The sequence below is a fragment of the Spinacia oleracea genome, chromosome 1 (assembly GCF_020520425.1).
Source record: "Spinacia oleracea cultivar Varoflay chromosome 1, BTI_SOV_V1, whole genome shotgun sequence".
NCBI lineage: Eukaryota > Viridiplantae > Streptophyta > Magnoliopsida > Caryophyllales > Amaranthaceae > Spinacia > Spinacia oleracea.
The window spans coordinates 79,289,170-79,307,938 of NC_079487.1; the positions used below are offsets into that span (position 1 = coordinate 79,289,170).

Sequence of the window (18,769 nt, forward strand, 5' to 3'; positions counted from 1 at the left end):
TTGGCCGATTAGAACTGGACATACCCTTGTCCTGCTTCACCGACTTATTCTTTCTTGAGGACATGCTCTAACCCTAACTTCCTGAAAAATGTAACTTACATCAACAAGTTTACTATTCCAATTGCATTCTTTCAAGATCCAAAGCATACACGATAGATAGATATGCGGTGGTAGTTATAAAATCATAACAATTCAATTACCAATCGAAAAAACTACTTGTTTCTTCGGTCATTCTTTGACTAACAATTAAAACCCAGCCATTAATCAAACCCATACACAACAGAATAATGGAAAAATTGATTCTAAAAATACAACCTTTAAGCTATCTGCATAAAAAGGGATGACTTTTCGTTTAACTAAGAATAACACAACCTTTTAGACCTGTCTTCTTTTAAAGGGCTCCCCTCATATATGACTTGCTACAATAGGTAATATGAAAACCAACCTCACAAATTAAACATTTTTTCTTTGTATAATTAACAAGAAGATTAAAACATGTTGTAGCATATAACCTATTTTAACAAGTTATTGTAGAGGGGAGCCTTTTAAAAGAAGATAGGTCCAAAAGGTTGTGTTATTCTTAGATAAACATAAAGTCAGCCCTTTTTAAGTAGAACGCTTAAAGGTTGTATTTTTAGAATTATTTTTTCCCAGAATAAATAGAAGCTCTCACATCCACATTAACCCATGAAATAAAACGACTCAACACTTCAGATAGTAACAAAATTGAACAATCATTGTTGAACATAATCGAATTAAAAGTACAGCAAATTACCAAAATTAAACAATCAATTTTCAACAAAATCGAATTAAAAGTGCAGAAAAGTACCAAAATCGAATTAAAAGAACATAAATTTACCGAGTTTTGGATTACCACAATAACAGTACCGGACGGTCAGTGGTGCTGTATTGATGGTCGTCCTGTTAGGTTATGATACATATGACAATTCATAAATCATGCGGAAAAACCATATAGCCAGGAAAACATATTATTTACACATAATCATTTAGCATAGTTTAGATGCATACTCTTTGTTGCGTGCCTTCCCTAGCTGCGCCCGAACCGAACAAGAACAAGTCTTTAGGACTCCAAGTGTCGTCCCTCCGTAGATAGTCCACAGCACGTCCGGATCCGCCTTAAGATTGACCAACTAGGATCGCCCTTAAGGTACTATTATTTTCGGCACTTTTAGGCAAATGTGTGACTGAATTTTTCTCTCAAAAACTCACTTTGAATACTTGAATTCTCTCTGTAAATATGTGACCCTAGGCACCTATTTATAGAGTTATGGAAAAGGATTTGGAATCCTATTAGGATACTAATTTATTTAATTATAATCCTACTACGACTCTAATTAAATAATCATTATCTAATAGTTTTAGGATTTAATCATATTTCGAATCCCGATTGCTTTAGGATTCCCGCACAAGCATTGCACGAGCACCGTACACCCGCGCAAGCCTTGCGGCCCACGCTAGGCGCACAGCGCTCGGCCCACTGCTGCTGTGCTCTCGCGCGCGCGCCCCAGTCCTTCGCTGGGCCTGGCCTTGCGCTGGGCCTGGTCGAGGCTTGGCATGCGATGGTGCGTGTTGGCTCGCTGGGCGATGGCCTGGCTTCGTGCTGGGCCTTCGTCTAGCGGGCCTCGTCCGATGCTAATTCGTACGATACGCTTCCGATTAAATTCCCGATTCCGGAATTCATTTCCGATACGAACAATATTTAATATTTCCGATTCCGGAATTAATTTCCGTTTCGAACAAATATTTAATATTTCCGTTTCCGGAATTATTTTCCGATTCCGATAATATTTCCGATTCTGACAATATTTCCGTTTCCGGCAATATTTCCGATTCCGGCAATATTTCCATTTCTGATAATATTTTCCGATACGTACCATGTTTCCGTTTCCGGCAACATCTACGACTTGGATAATATTTATATTTCCGATACGATCCATATTTCCGTTTCCGGCAATATCATCGTTTCCGAAGTATTCATTTCTTGCCTGTGACGATCTCAGCTCCCACTTAAACCAAGATCCGTCGATTCCGAATATCCATAGATGGAGTATTTAATGCCATTAACTACTTGATCCGTTTACGTACTATTTGTGTGACCCTACGGGTTCAGTCAAGAGTAAGCTGTGGATTAATATCATTAATTCCACTTGAACTGAAGCGACCTCTAGCTAGGCATTCAGCTCACTTGATCTCACTGAATTATTAACTTGTTAATTAATACTGAACCGCATTTATTAGACTTAACATTGAATGCATACTTGGACCAAGGGCATTATTTCCTTCAGTCTCCCACTTGTCCTTAGGGACAAGTGTGCATTTCCTAATTCCTTTGTCGCTCGATGCTTGCTCTTGAACATAAGGTAAGAGTTGTCATCCTTATTATGTCCAGAGGTGTTTCTCGGTTTCAGAGTTCAACTGATCAAATAAACAGATAATCATAGCCTATGATTCATCCGAGCACGGCCATGCATTTCACAGTTTCTAGCTCTCCGAGTGGCCTTGTACAACTTTTAAGCATCTCATCCCGATTTATGGGAGGACAATCCCAATCTTGCGATCTTGAGATTAGACTTCGTTTGATAGGTGATTACCTGAGCGTTGCCTTTATAGCCTCCTTTTACGGTGCGACGGTTGGTCAACGTCAAAGCAACCAGTTCTCAAACAAGTAATCTCAAATCACTCAGGTATTGAGGATTTAGTGTCTAATAATTTTAATGAAATTTACTTATGACAGATTTTCATCTCTTACAGTAAAGTTTCATAGGTCTTGTCCGATACTAGTCTTCCCAAAGTAAGTATCTATGCAAATGATTATGACATTGCCATGTCCACATAGTTCAAGAAACAGAACTACTAGTCATCTTGCATTCTAATCGTCTAACGTTTTCTATGCGTCCAATTTTATAGAAAACTCCGACTAGGGACCATTTTCAACCTTTGACATTCAAGTTCACTTGATAGACATTTCTTAGTCACAGGACTGGTCCTGACAGTCTATCTTGAATATATCGTCAAATTGAAGGGACTCATCATTTAATACTAAACCAAGATTAAATGGAATATGAAAATTCATTTCATATATGATAAATGTTCAACCCCAATGTTTTACCACCATGGGCCTCAAACCCATCTTCTAAAACAGTTCATGGAATTCAAAGCTATGCTTGATTTCCAGTGCTACAATGTGAGTGTTGTTTCTCACTTGTTGCATAGGTTTAGTTATCATGCTTTGCCAATCTTAATATCCTTTTCATCGAATGTTCTTCGAGATAGATGATAAGATCTTTTGAGTATGTTTATTTTGTGATCTAGTCTTTTCTTGCTTCAAGAGTGGTTCTACGCATTTTTCCAATGAAGAACCATCAAGCCAGCAGACATGTGATCTACCCAAGTTCAGTGAAGAACTCTTTAACATAAACAACCCTGTTTTATTGCTTCTTAGGCAATAAGTATTTTTACTTCAACTTTATAGGTTGCTAGTGATGCTTTGTTTGGAATTACTTATCCAAGCAGTTCACAGATATGTGGAATACTTTCCAGCTGTATCTTAGAACATAGAAATTAATATTTTAATATCCCACGCAACAACTCATGGTCTCCAATCCATGTTGCCATTTCAAAACACGATGCTCTATAGCTCGTCCTTATCAATGGTTAACTCCAAAGGGTCTTGCTTGATCCTTTGCCAGTGTTTATGCGTGTAGCATCAATATTTAGCATATCTTTATTTCCTTGAATCAAGAACTATTCCTATGTACCTTTTCAAGTACCATAAGTATTCTTGATCTCAATCTAGTTGATCTTCACTTAGATCAATAGAGATTGGTATATGTTCGTCATGCCTAAAGTCATACGATACGTTTTTGGCGATCCTCATATTATATCATACATGATAAATTATTTTGCAGAATAATTCCCAATTGAATTCTATTCATGTAACTTTAGCTTATCTAGTTTCAGTAGATACTAAATTCAGCTAAATTCTTTGACATATAATATAGGTTAAGAATCTCATTTAGACTCTTTGATGTTTAACTTAGTAAATGCTTATACATAGTTCAAACATCCTTTACTTAGATTTATTCACATGGGTCGAATATCTCCAATGGAGACTTTCGTGTTTGATTTAGTAAATGCCATTACTTAATCCAAAACAATATCATAAGATCTTTGTAAATAGATCTTAATACCCAGTATGTACTAAGTTTCGCCATGGTCCATCATTGATGAATAATCTCAAATCTAAGTCATTAGCATTTCAATGTTATTTTACAATCGAGAGATATGTGTGTGATACACATAGGACCAATTAAGTTTTACGTACCCCCACTAAACTTCTTATATATCTATAAGAATTATGTACGTTTTATGAAACTAAAATACTTATTAGTTTCACTAAAATACAGTTCCAATTCCCAATTGCTTGCTTAAATCTGTACTTAGATTTCATAAGCTAGCATTCCTTTTCAAGCATTTATTTGGATCCACAAATCCTATGACATACCCTGTACATAGTTTATTCCAACATTTTATTGAAGAATTTGTTTTGTCATCCAATTGCTGTATGTACCAATATGCAATCATTGCTTGATTTATAGACTTGAGCATTATGATTATGCATGAGGTTTCAACACAATCCACGCCGTGAATTTGCTTGTAACCTTTAGCAACTAATCTAGCTTAGTGTGTGAACACAATTTCAGGTTTGATGGTTTTTATCCTTGCAACCAATAGGTGTGAAACTATTCTTGCAAATCAACAAAATTTCAATTTTGTCCTCAAAACATTGAGTATGTTTTATGGCCTCTAACCATTTAAAACATTTGAGTCTATATATGGCCTCTAACCATTTTAGGGAATCTGGGTTTCGTCATAGCTTTCTTACAGGTCACAAACTCATTAATCTACATGATAATAGTTTGACTGTAAGTTGTAGGTTTCTTCACTATCTAATAGAAGAATTGCATAGTTTCAGTGACCTGAACTCCATGTTTCTTCACTATAGAAGAATCTCATAGTTTCAGTGATTTGAACTCTATGCCTACTTGGGTATAGAACATCAAACAACAGAATATCAATAGCCACTTGAAAGTCCTTTGAATATTCTGTTCTCCTTGAAGCACTTGTAAAGTTTCTAAGAGAAGTCTATTCTTTAAAGCCACTTCTAAAGTCCTTAAAGAATAAGTTCGGGTTTTCTGAAGCACTTCGAAAAGCCTCCGGAATGTCCGTTTATGTTTGTTGTTCGCCTCGAAGACTTTCGAGGTCTATTTTCTCCCACTTGTCATTTTGGAAACGAATCTCCAAAAGGACATCATTTCGAGCAAACAAACATTATGTTCTCAAAAATTCGTGGTAGAAACAATACCCTTGTGTCTCATTTGAATAAATCACAATGAAACATATATCTATACTTGGGGCCTTAGTTTGTTGAATAACAAACACTAAGTTCCCACTGAGTTTAGGAACTCTTTAGATATATTTTATGAAAAGTTATTCTGAAATTACTTTTCAATAGCTTTGACGAATTTGGTTTAGTTTGGTAGTAGTTGAGCATTTTGTTTTAGAAATTATAGGAAAAGTCTTTATGATTCATCATTGATCGAATCAAGTACTAATTGACTTCGATTATTCCAACGTAGATATGCCATATCTTATGGAGCTAGATTGTGAAATTACAACACACAATCATTGATGATCATATTTGGTCCCAAGTAATCATCAACATGATCTAACCTAGATCTTTATGATTTCTTGCCAAGTGGATTTTATACTTCTGAATCTTTGAACTAGCCAAACAGATTCAACTTATATCACATTTGAGTAAATAAACCTATATTCACTCAAATCCATGTGAAATAATAAAGTCATAAAACCTTTCTTTAGCTTTGAACTCTATCGTCTAGGCGTTCTAACAATAGTTCATATTCTTTGTTACTTTCAACAAGTAAGACTAGCTTGTCTTAAGTTGATCTAGAAATCAACCAACTTTCAAAAGTCCATTAAAATAGAGTTTGTGAATGTTAACTTGTTGATATGGTCTAAGCAACAATGCCAAAGATTAATGGAACTCAAATCAAGGGTTTGATTTGAACCTAGTAAAGTTTTTATTGTTAAAGAGTTGTTTGTTTTAATCAAGCATATTGACTCATCCCGTAAATGACCATTTTATTCAAATAAAAAAACAAACAAACATTGTTTTTGTTCTTCTGAATGTGAGTCTTTCTGTGTTTGAAGCAGAAATTTAGGTATGCTGATTATGGAACAAAATAGCCATTTAGTTCCAGCCTTGAAAGGACTTAAAACAAACTAGATGACCCTACAACTAATGTAGCATTGCCATGCTTCATTTCCCACTTGTAGGTCATTAGTGTAGTCTACCTTCCATTGTTTGAGTTATTACCGAAGTAAGAACCTCAAGCGGTATATGATACCAAGGAAGTTTGATTGCTAGGTCACTTTTCTTTAAACATTAACTTTTAGGTAGAAACGGAATTGTAAATTCCTTTCATTTGTTCCTTTGTTTTCCTATTTCTTGTACCCTTTCTTATATTCTTAAGAATTGAATTATTTAGTGTTGACTTTTATACTTTGTTAGACATGTCCAATGTCACCAACAAGGTTCTTTACCATTTTAATTTATGTTGAATATTTTGTTTCAACTAGATGATCTTACCAGAAGCTTCTAAAGTTCTCTAAGCATCGATCTATTCGAATGTCTAGGGACTAGACTCATTCGAGAATTAAATGGAAAAAATATTTTAGGTTGTTAACCATTGGTAAAGCTGAGCGTTTAAACTCAATGCTTTATGATCTCAAAACTACATTGTATTTTGAATTCACAAGCACCAATTGGTTTGCCATTCGATTTTGATATTCGAAAACAACCATAAAAGTCGCGAAAAGAAACGTACATTTTAAATTGCTCATTTTCTCTCATTTCCGTGAATCGTTCTTGGATTCACTACCAATCGAGGAAATTTACCGTTACCTTTCTAAAAGGATTTATTGCAGTGCAAGATATTTAATTATAAACAATAATTAAAACATACATTGAAGCATGCAAAGTCTAAACATTTATCATGAATAATAACTTGAAAATGAAAGCAATCATGCAATTTAAACAAGTCATTAGCATTTTATTCGAATTATGTGTTCCGGCAGGTGTGAATAAAATGATTCCAAGATCCTAAAATCATTGAAGAACTAAGCACAGTTTGTCGACTTAATCCTAAAACATCTTAGGTAAGCAAACGCCTTTTGCTAATAGTCTAGAAACTATTCTTGGTTGATAGGTACGTCTAAGAACTTATTAGGTAAACCTATCGATTTTGCCACGACATAAAAGGACTCCTTACTTATATCGTTGAGTTTCACCAAAACTAACATGTACTCACAATTATTTGTGTACCTTGCCCCTTTAGGACCAATAAGTAACACCTCGCTGAGCGAAAACTATTACTAGATTGATGTAAAGGATATCCAAGCAAGTGTATATTTTGGCATGGCACCTTTTAACTCAATTTTTAAGTTTGGAACTTAAGGCTCTTACTATGTTGGTTAGATTTTAAGTGAACTAAAATCCTTAATCATGCAACATAATCAAGCTTTTGATCTCATGCATTTTAAGACATATTTAAAAGCAATAAATAACTTAAAACATGAATAAGATAAATGTGATCTAATATGGCCCGACTTCATCTTGAAGCTTTAACTTCAAAGTCCGTCTTGAAAATCTCCGTGGGAGGCACCATTTTCTTCAAATAGGATAAGTTATAATTAAAACTAATTACAACTATTTGATGGTACGCAGACCATTTTTGAATTGAAAAACAACTTTGGTACTTTAGACCAATTACATTCAAATTAATGGTACGCAGACCATATTTTTCTATTCTATTTGGGCCATACTAGTCACTTCATAACCTGCAAAACAGTACATATAAAATATATACCATTCACCCATTCATTAACATGAATGGCCCACATAGCTGGTTAGTAAAACACATTATGCATCACGTAAACATTTGCAGCAATTAATCAAGGGCACCAATAATCTACCAATTATTCAGTCCTTATTAATTCTAATCAAGTTGTTTTAACCTTAAGGATTTGTAGACCTAATCAAGAGTTTATGACTAAAAGGGCTCCCACTTAAACCAATAAATTCATATGCTTTACTAATTTTAAACATAAAAATGTATTTCTAGTCTAACCGGAAACATACAAATTTAATTAAAATTTAAAGCTCATATAAATTTATAATTGAATCCAAAAAATTTAATTTAATTTCAGTTGTATTTAAATTAATTCATGATTTTAATTTTAGTAAAATAATTAGAATAAATAAAATTTATTATAATTACAATATTCAAAATTAAAATCCAAGAAAATAATTTAAATTATTAATTTTAATAATTAATTAAAATTTCGTAAACTGAAAATTTCAAATTAAAATTTCAAAACGATCTAATCGCAACGCAACAACCCCACGCAACGTACGCCCATGGGCCACACGCACACAGCCATCGCTGGCCATGTGCGCGCAGCCCATGCGCTGCGTCGCATCGCTGCTGCTGCTCTCCTTCGCAAGACATCACGCGAGCTTGGTGCTCGCTGCGCGCGCCAGCACTCGATGCACGCGAGCCATCGCTCGCTGCGCTCGCTCGCCAGCGCTCGCTTCTTGCGAGCCAGCGTTCGCTGCGCGCGCTCGCCAGCGCTCGCTGTGTGCGGGCCATTGCTCGCTGCGCGAGGCATCGACGCTGGGCGTAGCACTCGTGGCACGCGAGCTTGCGCTCGCTGCGCGCGAGGCTCCGCACGCTTGCGCGAGGCAGTGCGCGTTGTGGCGCAGCTCGCTTGCTGCCCACACGCGACTGCTGTGCCTTGCTTTCGCCCTCGCCCATTCGTCCATTGCTCATGGCCCACGACACAAGGCAGGGCTGCTTCCTTGTGCTCGTGCACCATGGCCTTGCTCATTGCATTCGTGCCGCATGGGCGACGAGCTCCCTTGCTCGTCGTCACATGCCCGCACTATACAACACCCCTTAAGGGTAACACGTAGCGTCCATTGCTTTGTGCGTGCAAGTTATATGAACGAATCGCATAAAATTTAAAAAATTTATATTTAAAATTAATGACAAATTAATAAATAATATTAATTTCATAATTTTAGGGCGAAAAAATCGAAAATTTATTATTCAATTGATTTCCGATTAACATGGATTCAAGTCTAGGTCATAAAAATTTAAAATTTATCATAAATTTACAATTTTTATGGTGGTTTTTAATCATAGGTATCTAATTAAATTATAATTAATTATGAAAATCAAATTAATTCCAAATTATTCTAATTTTCAACAAATCAATCATAATTACAAATTAGATTGCATAATTAACAAGGCTAGGCATTCAAACTTGTTAAACATATACAGTAGGTCAATCAAAAATTCAAGATTTATCAACAAGAATCGCAAATATTTAATTTAACATCTTAAATTTACGAAATTTTGCATTCGAAAAACTAAAACCTCCGAAAAGTCATAGTTAGGCTTCGAATTTGAGAATTCTGGGTTTGGCCGAAAAATTTTAGAATGCCTTTTACATGCGGAATTGACACAAAAATCACTCGATTTGGATGAGTAACGAAGAAACTGCCGAAAAACTGCGTACGTATAATTAAATAAACGCAATTTGCAATTAATTAACAATTACGAAAATTAATCACCCCTTTTAATTTTTGCAAATTTGTAATATTTAACCATGTTCATGCAATTTAGATTATGAAAATAATAAAGGCTCGTGATACCACTGTTAGGTTATAATACATATGACAATTCATAAATCATGCGGAAAAACCATATAGCCAGGAAAACATATTATTTACACATAATCATTTACCATAGTTTAGATGCATACTCTTTGTTGCGTGCCTTCCCTAGCTGTGCCCGAACCGAACAAGAACAAGTCTTTAGGACTCCAAGTGTTGTCCCTCCGTAGATAGTCCACAGCACGTCCGGATCCGCCTTAAGATTGACCAACTAGGATCGCCCTTAAGGTACTATTATTTTCGGCACTTTTTGGCAAATGTGTGACTAAATTTTTCTCTCAAAAACTCACTTTGAATACTTGAATTCTCTCTGTAAATATGTGACCCTAGGCACCTATTTATAGAGTTATGGAAAAGGATTTGGAATCCTATTAGGATACTAATTTATTTAATTATAATCCTACTAGGACTCTAATTAAATAATCATTATCTAATAGTTTTAGGATTTAATCATATTTCGAATCCCGATTGCTTTAGGATTCCCGCACAACCATTGCACGAGCACCGTACACCCGCGCAAGCCTTGCGGCCCACGCTAGGCGCACAGCGCTCGGCCCACTGCTGTTGTGCTCTCGCGCGCGCACCCCAGGCCTTGGCTGGGCCTGGCCTTGCGCTGGGCCTGGTCGAGGCTTGGCATGCGATGGTGCGTGTTGGCTCGCTGGGCGATGGCCTAGCTTCGTGCTGGGCCTTCGTCTAGCGGGCCTCGTCCGATGCTAATTCGTACGATACGCTTCCGATTAAATTCCCGATTCCGGAATTCATTTCCGATACGAACAATATTTAATATTTCCGATTCCGGAATTAATTTCCGTTTCGAACAAATATTTAATATTTCCGTTTCCGGAATTATTTTCTGATTCCGATAATATTTCCGATTCTAACAATATTTCCGTTTCCGGCAATATTTCCGATAATATTTTCCGATACGTACCATGTTTCCGTTTCCGGCAACATCTACGACTTGGATAATATTTATATTTCCGATACGATCCATATTTCCGTTTCCGGCAATATCATCGTTTCCGGAGTATTCATTTCTTGCCTGTGACGATCTCAGCTCCCACTGAAACCAAGATCCGTCGATTCCGAATATCCATAGATGGAGTATTTAATGCCATTAAATACTTGATCCGTTTACGTACTATTTGTGTGACCCTACGGGTTCAGTCAAGAGTAAGCTGTGGATTAATATCATTAATTCCACTTGAACTGAAGCGGCCTCTAGCTAGGCATTCAGCTCACTTGATCTCACTGAATTATTAACTTGTTAATTAATACTGAACCGCATTTATTAGACTTAACATTGAATGCATACTTGGACCAAGGGCATTATTTCCTTCACGTCCACGCTTTCAAACTTGCAGCTGGCGATGAAATTACGAGGAAAGAGAGAGAGAGAGAGAGAGAGAGAGAGAGAGAGAGAGAGAGAGAGAGAGAGAGAGAGAGAGAGAGAGAGAGAGAGAGAGAGAGAGAGAGATTCCTTTATGTTTGAGAGAGCGGGGGAGACAGAGAGACGAGCAGTTAAATTAGAGAGAGAACGAAGAGCAACTACTAAACTTTAAGGGGGGGGGGGGAGTTGGGCAGTTGAGTTTATTTATATTTGAATATAGTTCCTTAATCTCATTTCAAATTTGCGTAATTATACTACACTAAAAGAACAACAAAATGTACGGGTGCGGGCATTACCAAGTTTTGTAACGGTAGTTACCATCAGCGTTCTCCCCAAGTCATTCGTAGGTTTACTAGTATTTGTAATATATTTCGATGTCAATTTGTTTAAGTTGCGAGCCGAGTACTTTAATAAAAGGGATAGAATTTAATACCTTAGTTTTATATAATTATAACGTACAATAAAATATGGCCTAGTGGTTACGTTATTTCACAAAATACACTACATTACACAGAGGTTGGTAGCTACCAACACAAGCAGTAGCGTTCCAACTACACGTTTTAGGGAATACTAATACATAATAAGCACATAATACATTGATGTTTTTTTTCAATTGTTTTTTTTCCGATATACATAGTCATATTGTTAGCCAGACATGAAGAAATCCTCTCGGCCACCTCTTCTTTGAGTTCGTTCTGTTCCCAATCAACAAACCTTGCCAGCATTTCGAAACGAAATCGACACATTTCCTGAGATGATGCAACAATTGAGCATATATGTACACCAATCAATTTCTTGAATTTAGTTAACGGTATTATTAAGGCATGCATATATGTACACCAATCAATTTCTTGAATTTAGTTAAGAGTATTATCAAGGAACTATACCTTATAGTTTTCTATTTTTTTCCAATTCTCTGGATTTGAACTACAACAAAAACATTAATTAACAGCGCCTAATTAATAGCGCTTATCAAAAAGTGCTATTAATTGTATCAAATAACAGCATTATATTTTATATTGCTGTTAAAAGAAACAATATTAATTTCCAGCTTAATATTATACAGCGCTTTTCTTTAAACGCTATGATTAATTTAATTACTAGCAAGTCTTATTTCGCAAAATTAGTAAACTTATTTACTCATAAAAAATCTTATCTCCCATCAAAGGCAGTTTAGTGTGCCAAGAAGTAGGAGAAGAGAGAGAAACAAACTAAAAAAACTTTGAGAGGGAAAGAGAGGGATAACTTAGGGTTTTATTTTTTTCCCGATTGTAAATTTCAATTCATGGAATCGAAGCCCTAAGTCTAATAATCTCGTCATGGATGGCGCACGTTTGGGTGAATTACTAGCGTGCACCACCTAGAGTTCCATGGAAAAAAGGGGTCGGCCGAGGAAGAATCCGGCGCCTCCGAGCAATGGCCAGTCTTCGTTGAAGGTACCTGCTACTGCTCAGCCTCAAGTGACACCAGTCGGTGTTTCTCCAGTTGAAGCTTCGCTGAATGGGTCTACTGCCGGAGCTGTGCGAAATTCGATTCAGCCTCCGTCAGTTCGTCCGCTTGATCTGCCTGTCACTCCACCGATTCCAGAACATCAGCCCATATCAAGGAATGGAGCGTGTTCACGAGGTATGAGATTATCTTTCATACCCCCAATTTTGAAGAATGGATAACCTGTGGCTTGTTTACAGAAAGAGATTGTTAATCTCGTCATGGATTACTCCATTTCAAACCAATTCGAAATCTTTGATATCTGTCAACGATTATGCGGTAATTTCAATTTCAAATTCAATTTTATACGATTAATGAACCTTTTCTGGATTATGTTATGTTGTTCTTTGTCGAATTGCTTTCTGCTGATTGTTGATTTTCTTGATGATTAATCTATTTGTTCATTGATATTTTTTTTTTTTACCATTTCTGTGATTCTGAATTTCTTGAGATGGTTAATTTTGCTTTATGTTGATTCGATGCCTTAGTGTTCTCATAATTTGGTTTGATTTCATAATTCCGGTTTGTTTGCTTATCTTGGGTGAAATGTAGGGTGAAGTGGTGTATGTCTAATTGTTTGGGAGATTTACTGGTTTAAAGAACTCTTTTATCATTTGCGATTCTCTGGATTTTCTAGGTTTCTTATAATATGATTTTAGAAATATTCTTTTAGGAATTAGAAATATCAGTTGTGAACATTAGTTGTCTTTCCTGTTAAGAAATTAATATATACCTTTTGCATTAATCCACCAAAAATAATGTTTCACTAATTTCAATAGTTCTGATTTTATTTTCTCAGCTTACCTACTTACTCAACATTTTGATCCGTAATTAAAATAAGAACAAGCTGATGAAAGAATGGCTTTCTAAACATAACAGTATCTTACATCTCAATTATACAGTTGGTTGTTGCTAAGTTTTTGTTTGTTATTATCCTGATGAGCTAATTCATATTTGTGGAAGATCAGACCATACAGTAACTTGGATACCTGACTCAGACACAGCTCTGGTCTAAGTATTAAATTCGGCTATATTTGATGACACGTTTTCCATGTTTTTTGTCCAAAATGAAATGTTCATTGTCCATATCCAAGTTGGGAGTCAAGACTTTGACATGTGTACTTGAGGTTGAATTAAGAATTTGAGTTACTAAGTTACATAAGCTGTTGTGGTCCTTGTAGTTTTCTTGAACAGCCAGTTCTACTTGTTAATTTTGTGATCTGGAACTTATATCGTTGACTGCAAATGAAATATACACTATTTTCAATGTTTTTATCACCGTACGATGAAACGAAGGTGTGCTTAGCAAGGTCGGATCAAGAAAATTATTTAGTAGCAATGAGATCAAATTGCCACAAACCTTCCTTATGCTGCATTTCGAGTCTGCAATGGTGGATATGTATACGTTTGTTTATACTTGTCGCTATTTCTTACAGTTTCGTGTGTAACCAAAAGGACGCTACACAAACACAGTAATGTCTCGCTCTAGTAAAATCATTCACTATATATATAACCGACTTTTAAGAACACAATTCAACACTAACAATATGTCAAGTCTGTTTGACAATAATTATTCATCTAAACGAAATATTTAGGAAAAATGCTGTAACAAACAAGAATTTTTACTTTATTGAATGTGACGCCGTACAACATAATTTACCTGAGCCAATTTACAGCTCTATCTCTCTCTATAAAAGCAGCAACTTCTGCTGCTGTCACTGCTGTTAAATATGATGTGCTACTTCCACCCACATCAACGTACTACAATGTCGTCGAAGGGTTGATCCATTTACATTAATGTTGATTTTTCCGCAGCTTTTTCTCAGCACACAACAAACTTTGTTATCTACTTCCACCATTTCTTCTTACACAAAGATATCAGCTGCAAACAGGAGCGCAAACTGAGTTATTGTTGCAAATATTCACATAGACAGCTGAGGTAAAACTGTAACAAGATTTCACTTTCTGTTTCGGACCCTTCAAGAATAATCCCCTCTTGGCTTACAACATCCGCGTCAGCGGATTCTCTTCTACTGAAAGAGGAAGCATGGAATGCATATCAAAAATGCAAATCAGGTAACCTTTAATTTATAACCCTGTTTTCTTCTGATAGACATTTTATTCTCATAACATATGCTGATATATTTGTTCTGTCTATCTGAAACTGGACATGAACATCTAGTGATCAAGGTAAATTTTCTTACTGCTCACAGAAATATTCCATATTGTATTTTGCTCCGCTGATTTATGTGCTTACTAATTACTAATTATGCAGTGTTCACGCTTAAGCAAGCTGCTTCTTTCTATAGATACTATTCACGTGGCGGATAATGGAAAATAAGAAAATGTAGGTGATTGAATTTATTGTTAATTTCATTTCCTCTGCATTACATCATATTTCAGCTGTTTGTTTCATATGCTCAATTAACCCTTGTTCAAAGGAAAAAGAGAAAGAAAAAGAGGATAAATAAGTAGGAAGATAAAACCAAAACCAACTAAAATCTCCCCCAAATAACAAAGAGTCAGACCCACTCCCAATTTCCAATTTTATATTTGTTGCGTTCCCTGGGATTCCAAACCCCCCATGAAATTGAAAATCTGAGCATATGTGATTCGAAGAGCATATGTGATGAAGCGCACAACTCAACTAAGTTCTGCTCCACTGAGGTAAGTGGTTCTGTGATTCGAGAGCATATGTGATTCGAAGACCTTGCCTGTATTGCTTCAGTCATCTCTGTTATTAGTTAACTTGTGTCACTTGGATCAATCATTATATCGACATATTTTTTTTAAACATAGTGATTAATTTGTAGGATTCAAACATATTGCAAATTTAGTTTTGGAATTAGAAACTAAGAATGAAAAGAAGCCTATGTTGTCTTATGAATGTGCAGAGTGCCGACACAGCTTCTAGTTGAGCTTTGATTATGTACTCATAATCAATGAATGAAGTCTGACCTATGTTGTCTGAATAGTGAATTCTGCAAACAAAACTTCTAGTTGAGCTCAGATTATATATTCTGATTAACACTGAAGTATAGATGTATAATATATGTTGTCTAACAGTGTGTAGACGCAGCTGTTAGTTGAGTTGTGCGCTTCTTCTCCTCTAATGTTCCTTTTACTCTGTTTCTGCCAACTTTAATTTCTCTACAAACTTTGGATTTTGTTCTTTGATACTACATTGTTCACAGGCATAAGCTCATATTAAATATGGATTTGAAAGTAATTTCTATTTATTTTTTAAAGTATTCAAAAGTATTTATGTTTATTGTATTTTGCTTGTGTAGTGTCCTCGGCAAAAGAATGTCATGGATTCTGGATATTATGTCATGAGATACATGAAAGAGATCATCGTCCATAAGCAAACTCGGATATTTGAAGATGTATGTATTTTTCTTTGTTCAATTAAGCTTAGACATTATTATATGCATTGTTACTAATTATGTTAATTTTCTCATTTTGTAGTACTTTCTGAAGGAATTATGTCCTTAGACATTTCCGGCAATTACTAAATACAAATAGGAATTAATTATGAAGATAATAAGTTAATTATTTTAGTAATCATATTTGCTTGCTAGAGAATAAATGTGATTAGTAGGACAATATTGATTGGACCTACAACTAAAATAATTTAATCCTATAAGGTCACACATATAAGCACTAATTGGAATGGGCCCAAAAGGCCCGATGGCAACCGGTCTATTAAGGGAAAGAATGTTGGGCCTTGGTTTTGTGTTAACCTAAAACTCTCACATTATAATAGTTATAATGTCAGGGATTTAGAAATCACGTTCATTCAATATCTGACAAAAAGGAAAACACAAAAACCCTAATTCTCTAAACGCCGTACATCCCAAACAAAGCAAGAGACAGATTGTGATCGTTCTCTTCCGTACTAGCATACGTGGGATTCAATTCGTGCTTGTGGACTGAGTAGAGGAGCAACAAGTGGGGCTCTAAGATCTTCGAAGCTTGCATACGAACGGGAGAACACGCTTCAAAGGTGATTATTCTTTCGACTTAATCTGATCTATATTATTGTTATGCATGTGATCCTGTGATAGATGTTAGGAAATTGTTTCCTGAAATTCCGCTTTATGCATCTATATGTTCCTACAGTGGTATCAGTTTTAGCCTCTTGCATAATATTTTATGATCATGATTGTATGCAACATTATTATTTTGATTCAATTAAGGGAAGATTTATTTATGGCTTGAATTTGCAAAAATTAATATATGATATTAATTGATTGGAATCATTAAATCGTGATTTAATTAATTTTTGCTCAAAATAAATTTATAAAATTCCGAAATTTTTATCACATGGTCGAAATTAACATTTAATATCACATAAAAATTTTCGGATTTTTTAAAATTAAATTCGTTAGATTTTAAATTATTTAATGATTAATAAGATTAATCATGGAAATAATTTGTTAACAATTAAAGATTTGATTTTTAATTTGTTAAATAAATCTACTGATTATCCCCTAATTTTTATACAATAGCCGAAATTTTTTGGTAATTTTTTAACTAATTTTCGGAATTTTTGTATATTAATTATTGAATTTGGTTAATTTTTATGTTTAATTCGATTAATCATAAAATTTAAGGATAACAATTAAAATTTTTGATTTTATTTGTTAAGAAAATTCAATAGATCTTCCTGGTAATTTAATTCGAATTTTTCGAATTATAATTGTTATTTTCTTGAATTATTTGAATAAATAAGATAATTATGCCTTAAATTTTGAATTCTTGTTAGATTTAATTTTAATAAAGAGTTTAAATTGAAATCTAACTTCTAACAACCCTACAATTCAGTTTAAGGATTGTTAATTTATTCAAATTTTTTTGCCATTATTTTCGGATAATTAAACACCTAATTAAATTTGTTAATTTTTAAACAAAAGTTGGATAAAGATTAATTAAATTTGGGTAATTGTTGCACAAATTTACAAAGAATTATCCACCATGGCTGGGTGGCCCCACCTGCGACGGTGGATCCACGGTGGAGGATGAATTAGGGCGGTGCAAAACCGGTGCGGGTGGCTGAGACAGGCGGTAGAGCAGCGACGCTGCTGCTATTGCCTCGCTGCTCTCTGTTTGCTGTCGGCCTGGCCACTGTATGGCCTTGCTGCAGGTTTTCCGATGGTGGCTGCGTCGACCAGTGTGGCTGGATGCTAAGCCGCGGCGGCTGGCCGGCGGTCCTGATGGCTGCTGGCTGGCAAAGCCGTGAAGGTGTTTGTTTTAGATACTGGGCTTGTCGAGAGTTTTGGGAAAAGTGTGATGCTGCATTTAATTAAATTAAAAAAAAATAAAAAAAAAAAAAAAATCCTAAATCAGTTATTCAGTTTCTCGTGAACTTGAAAGAAAATCTGATTTCCTAAACAAGGCCCAAATTGGAAAAGTTTATTTTAATTTAGTTTCTCTAAAGTTAAAATAATTTTATTTTGGTAATTTTGGAAAATAAGATTTTCTAAGTTGAGCATAATTGATAAATTTCTATTAAATGCAAATTCTTGAATAATGAGATTATTGCCATATTTAAATAGTAATTGAAATTAAAATAATAAAGATTCATAAATAATGTTAAACTTAAATTGTTTAAGTTTTTATAATTATTTTGGAAATATTATTTGCTTATTAACAGTTAATAAGTAAATAATTTGTGTTTAATATTGTTTGATATTATATGCGTGTATGGAATATATATGATATTTTGTTACAGGCAAGTGACTAGTATGGCCCAAAATAGGATAGAAAATACGATCTGCGTATCGTTTTGGATTCTTGTAAATTTTGAAATACGATCTGCGCATCGTTCTGTATTGTTGTAATTTAATTTAAAAGTTTAAATTAGATTATAAAGTTCGTATTATGAGTTCGATGAAGTAAGAAGGTTCAATCAAAAATTCAAGGATGGAGATCCAAGAAAGATGAACAGGAACCCAAGAAGATTTGAGCTTATTTTTTAGGGGCCATACTAGGATCACATTTATTTTTATGCATTTTATATTGCCTTAAAATGCTTATTGAGTTTA

At 35.0% G+C, this 18,769-nt stretch overlaps 1 protein-coding gene across 6 annotated transcripts; it reads left to right on the plus strand.

Annotated features, from left to right (window-relative positions):
- The first annotated feature begins 12,393 nt into the window (after positions 1 to 12,393).
- LOC110776149 (uncharacterized) lies at positions 12,394 to 16,169 on the plus strand. Of its 6 annotated transcripts, none has more exons than XM_056834809.1 (5): positions 12,394 to 12,860; positions 14,538 to 14,660; positions 14,744 to 14,798; positions 14,905 to 15,069; positions 16,013 to 16,169. In XM_056834809.1, the coding sequence occupies exons 1-4, from the start codon at positions 12,605 to 12,607 to the stop codon at positions 14,987 to 14,989; spliced, it is 519 nt and encodes a 172-aa protein (XP_056690787.1). In that variant the 5' UTR covers positions 12,394 to 12,604; the 3' UTR covers positions 14,990 to 15,069; positions 16,013 to 16,169. The 6 variants fall into 6 exon arrangements, 2 of the variants coding, with proteins under 2 accessions (XP_056690787.1, XP_056690790.1); XM_056834812.1 differs by having other exon boundaries at positions 12,395 to 12,860; positions 14,998 to 15,069; XR_008926111.1 differs by having other exon boundaries at positions 12,395 to 13,001; positions 14,538 to 14,912; positions 14,998 to 15,069.
- Positions 16,170 to 18,769: the final 2,600 nt, after the last annotated feature.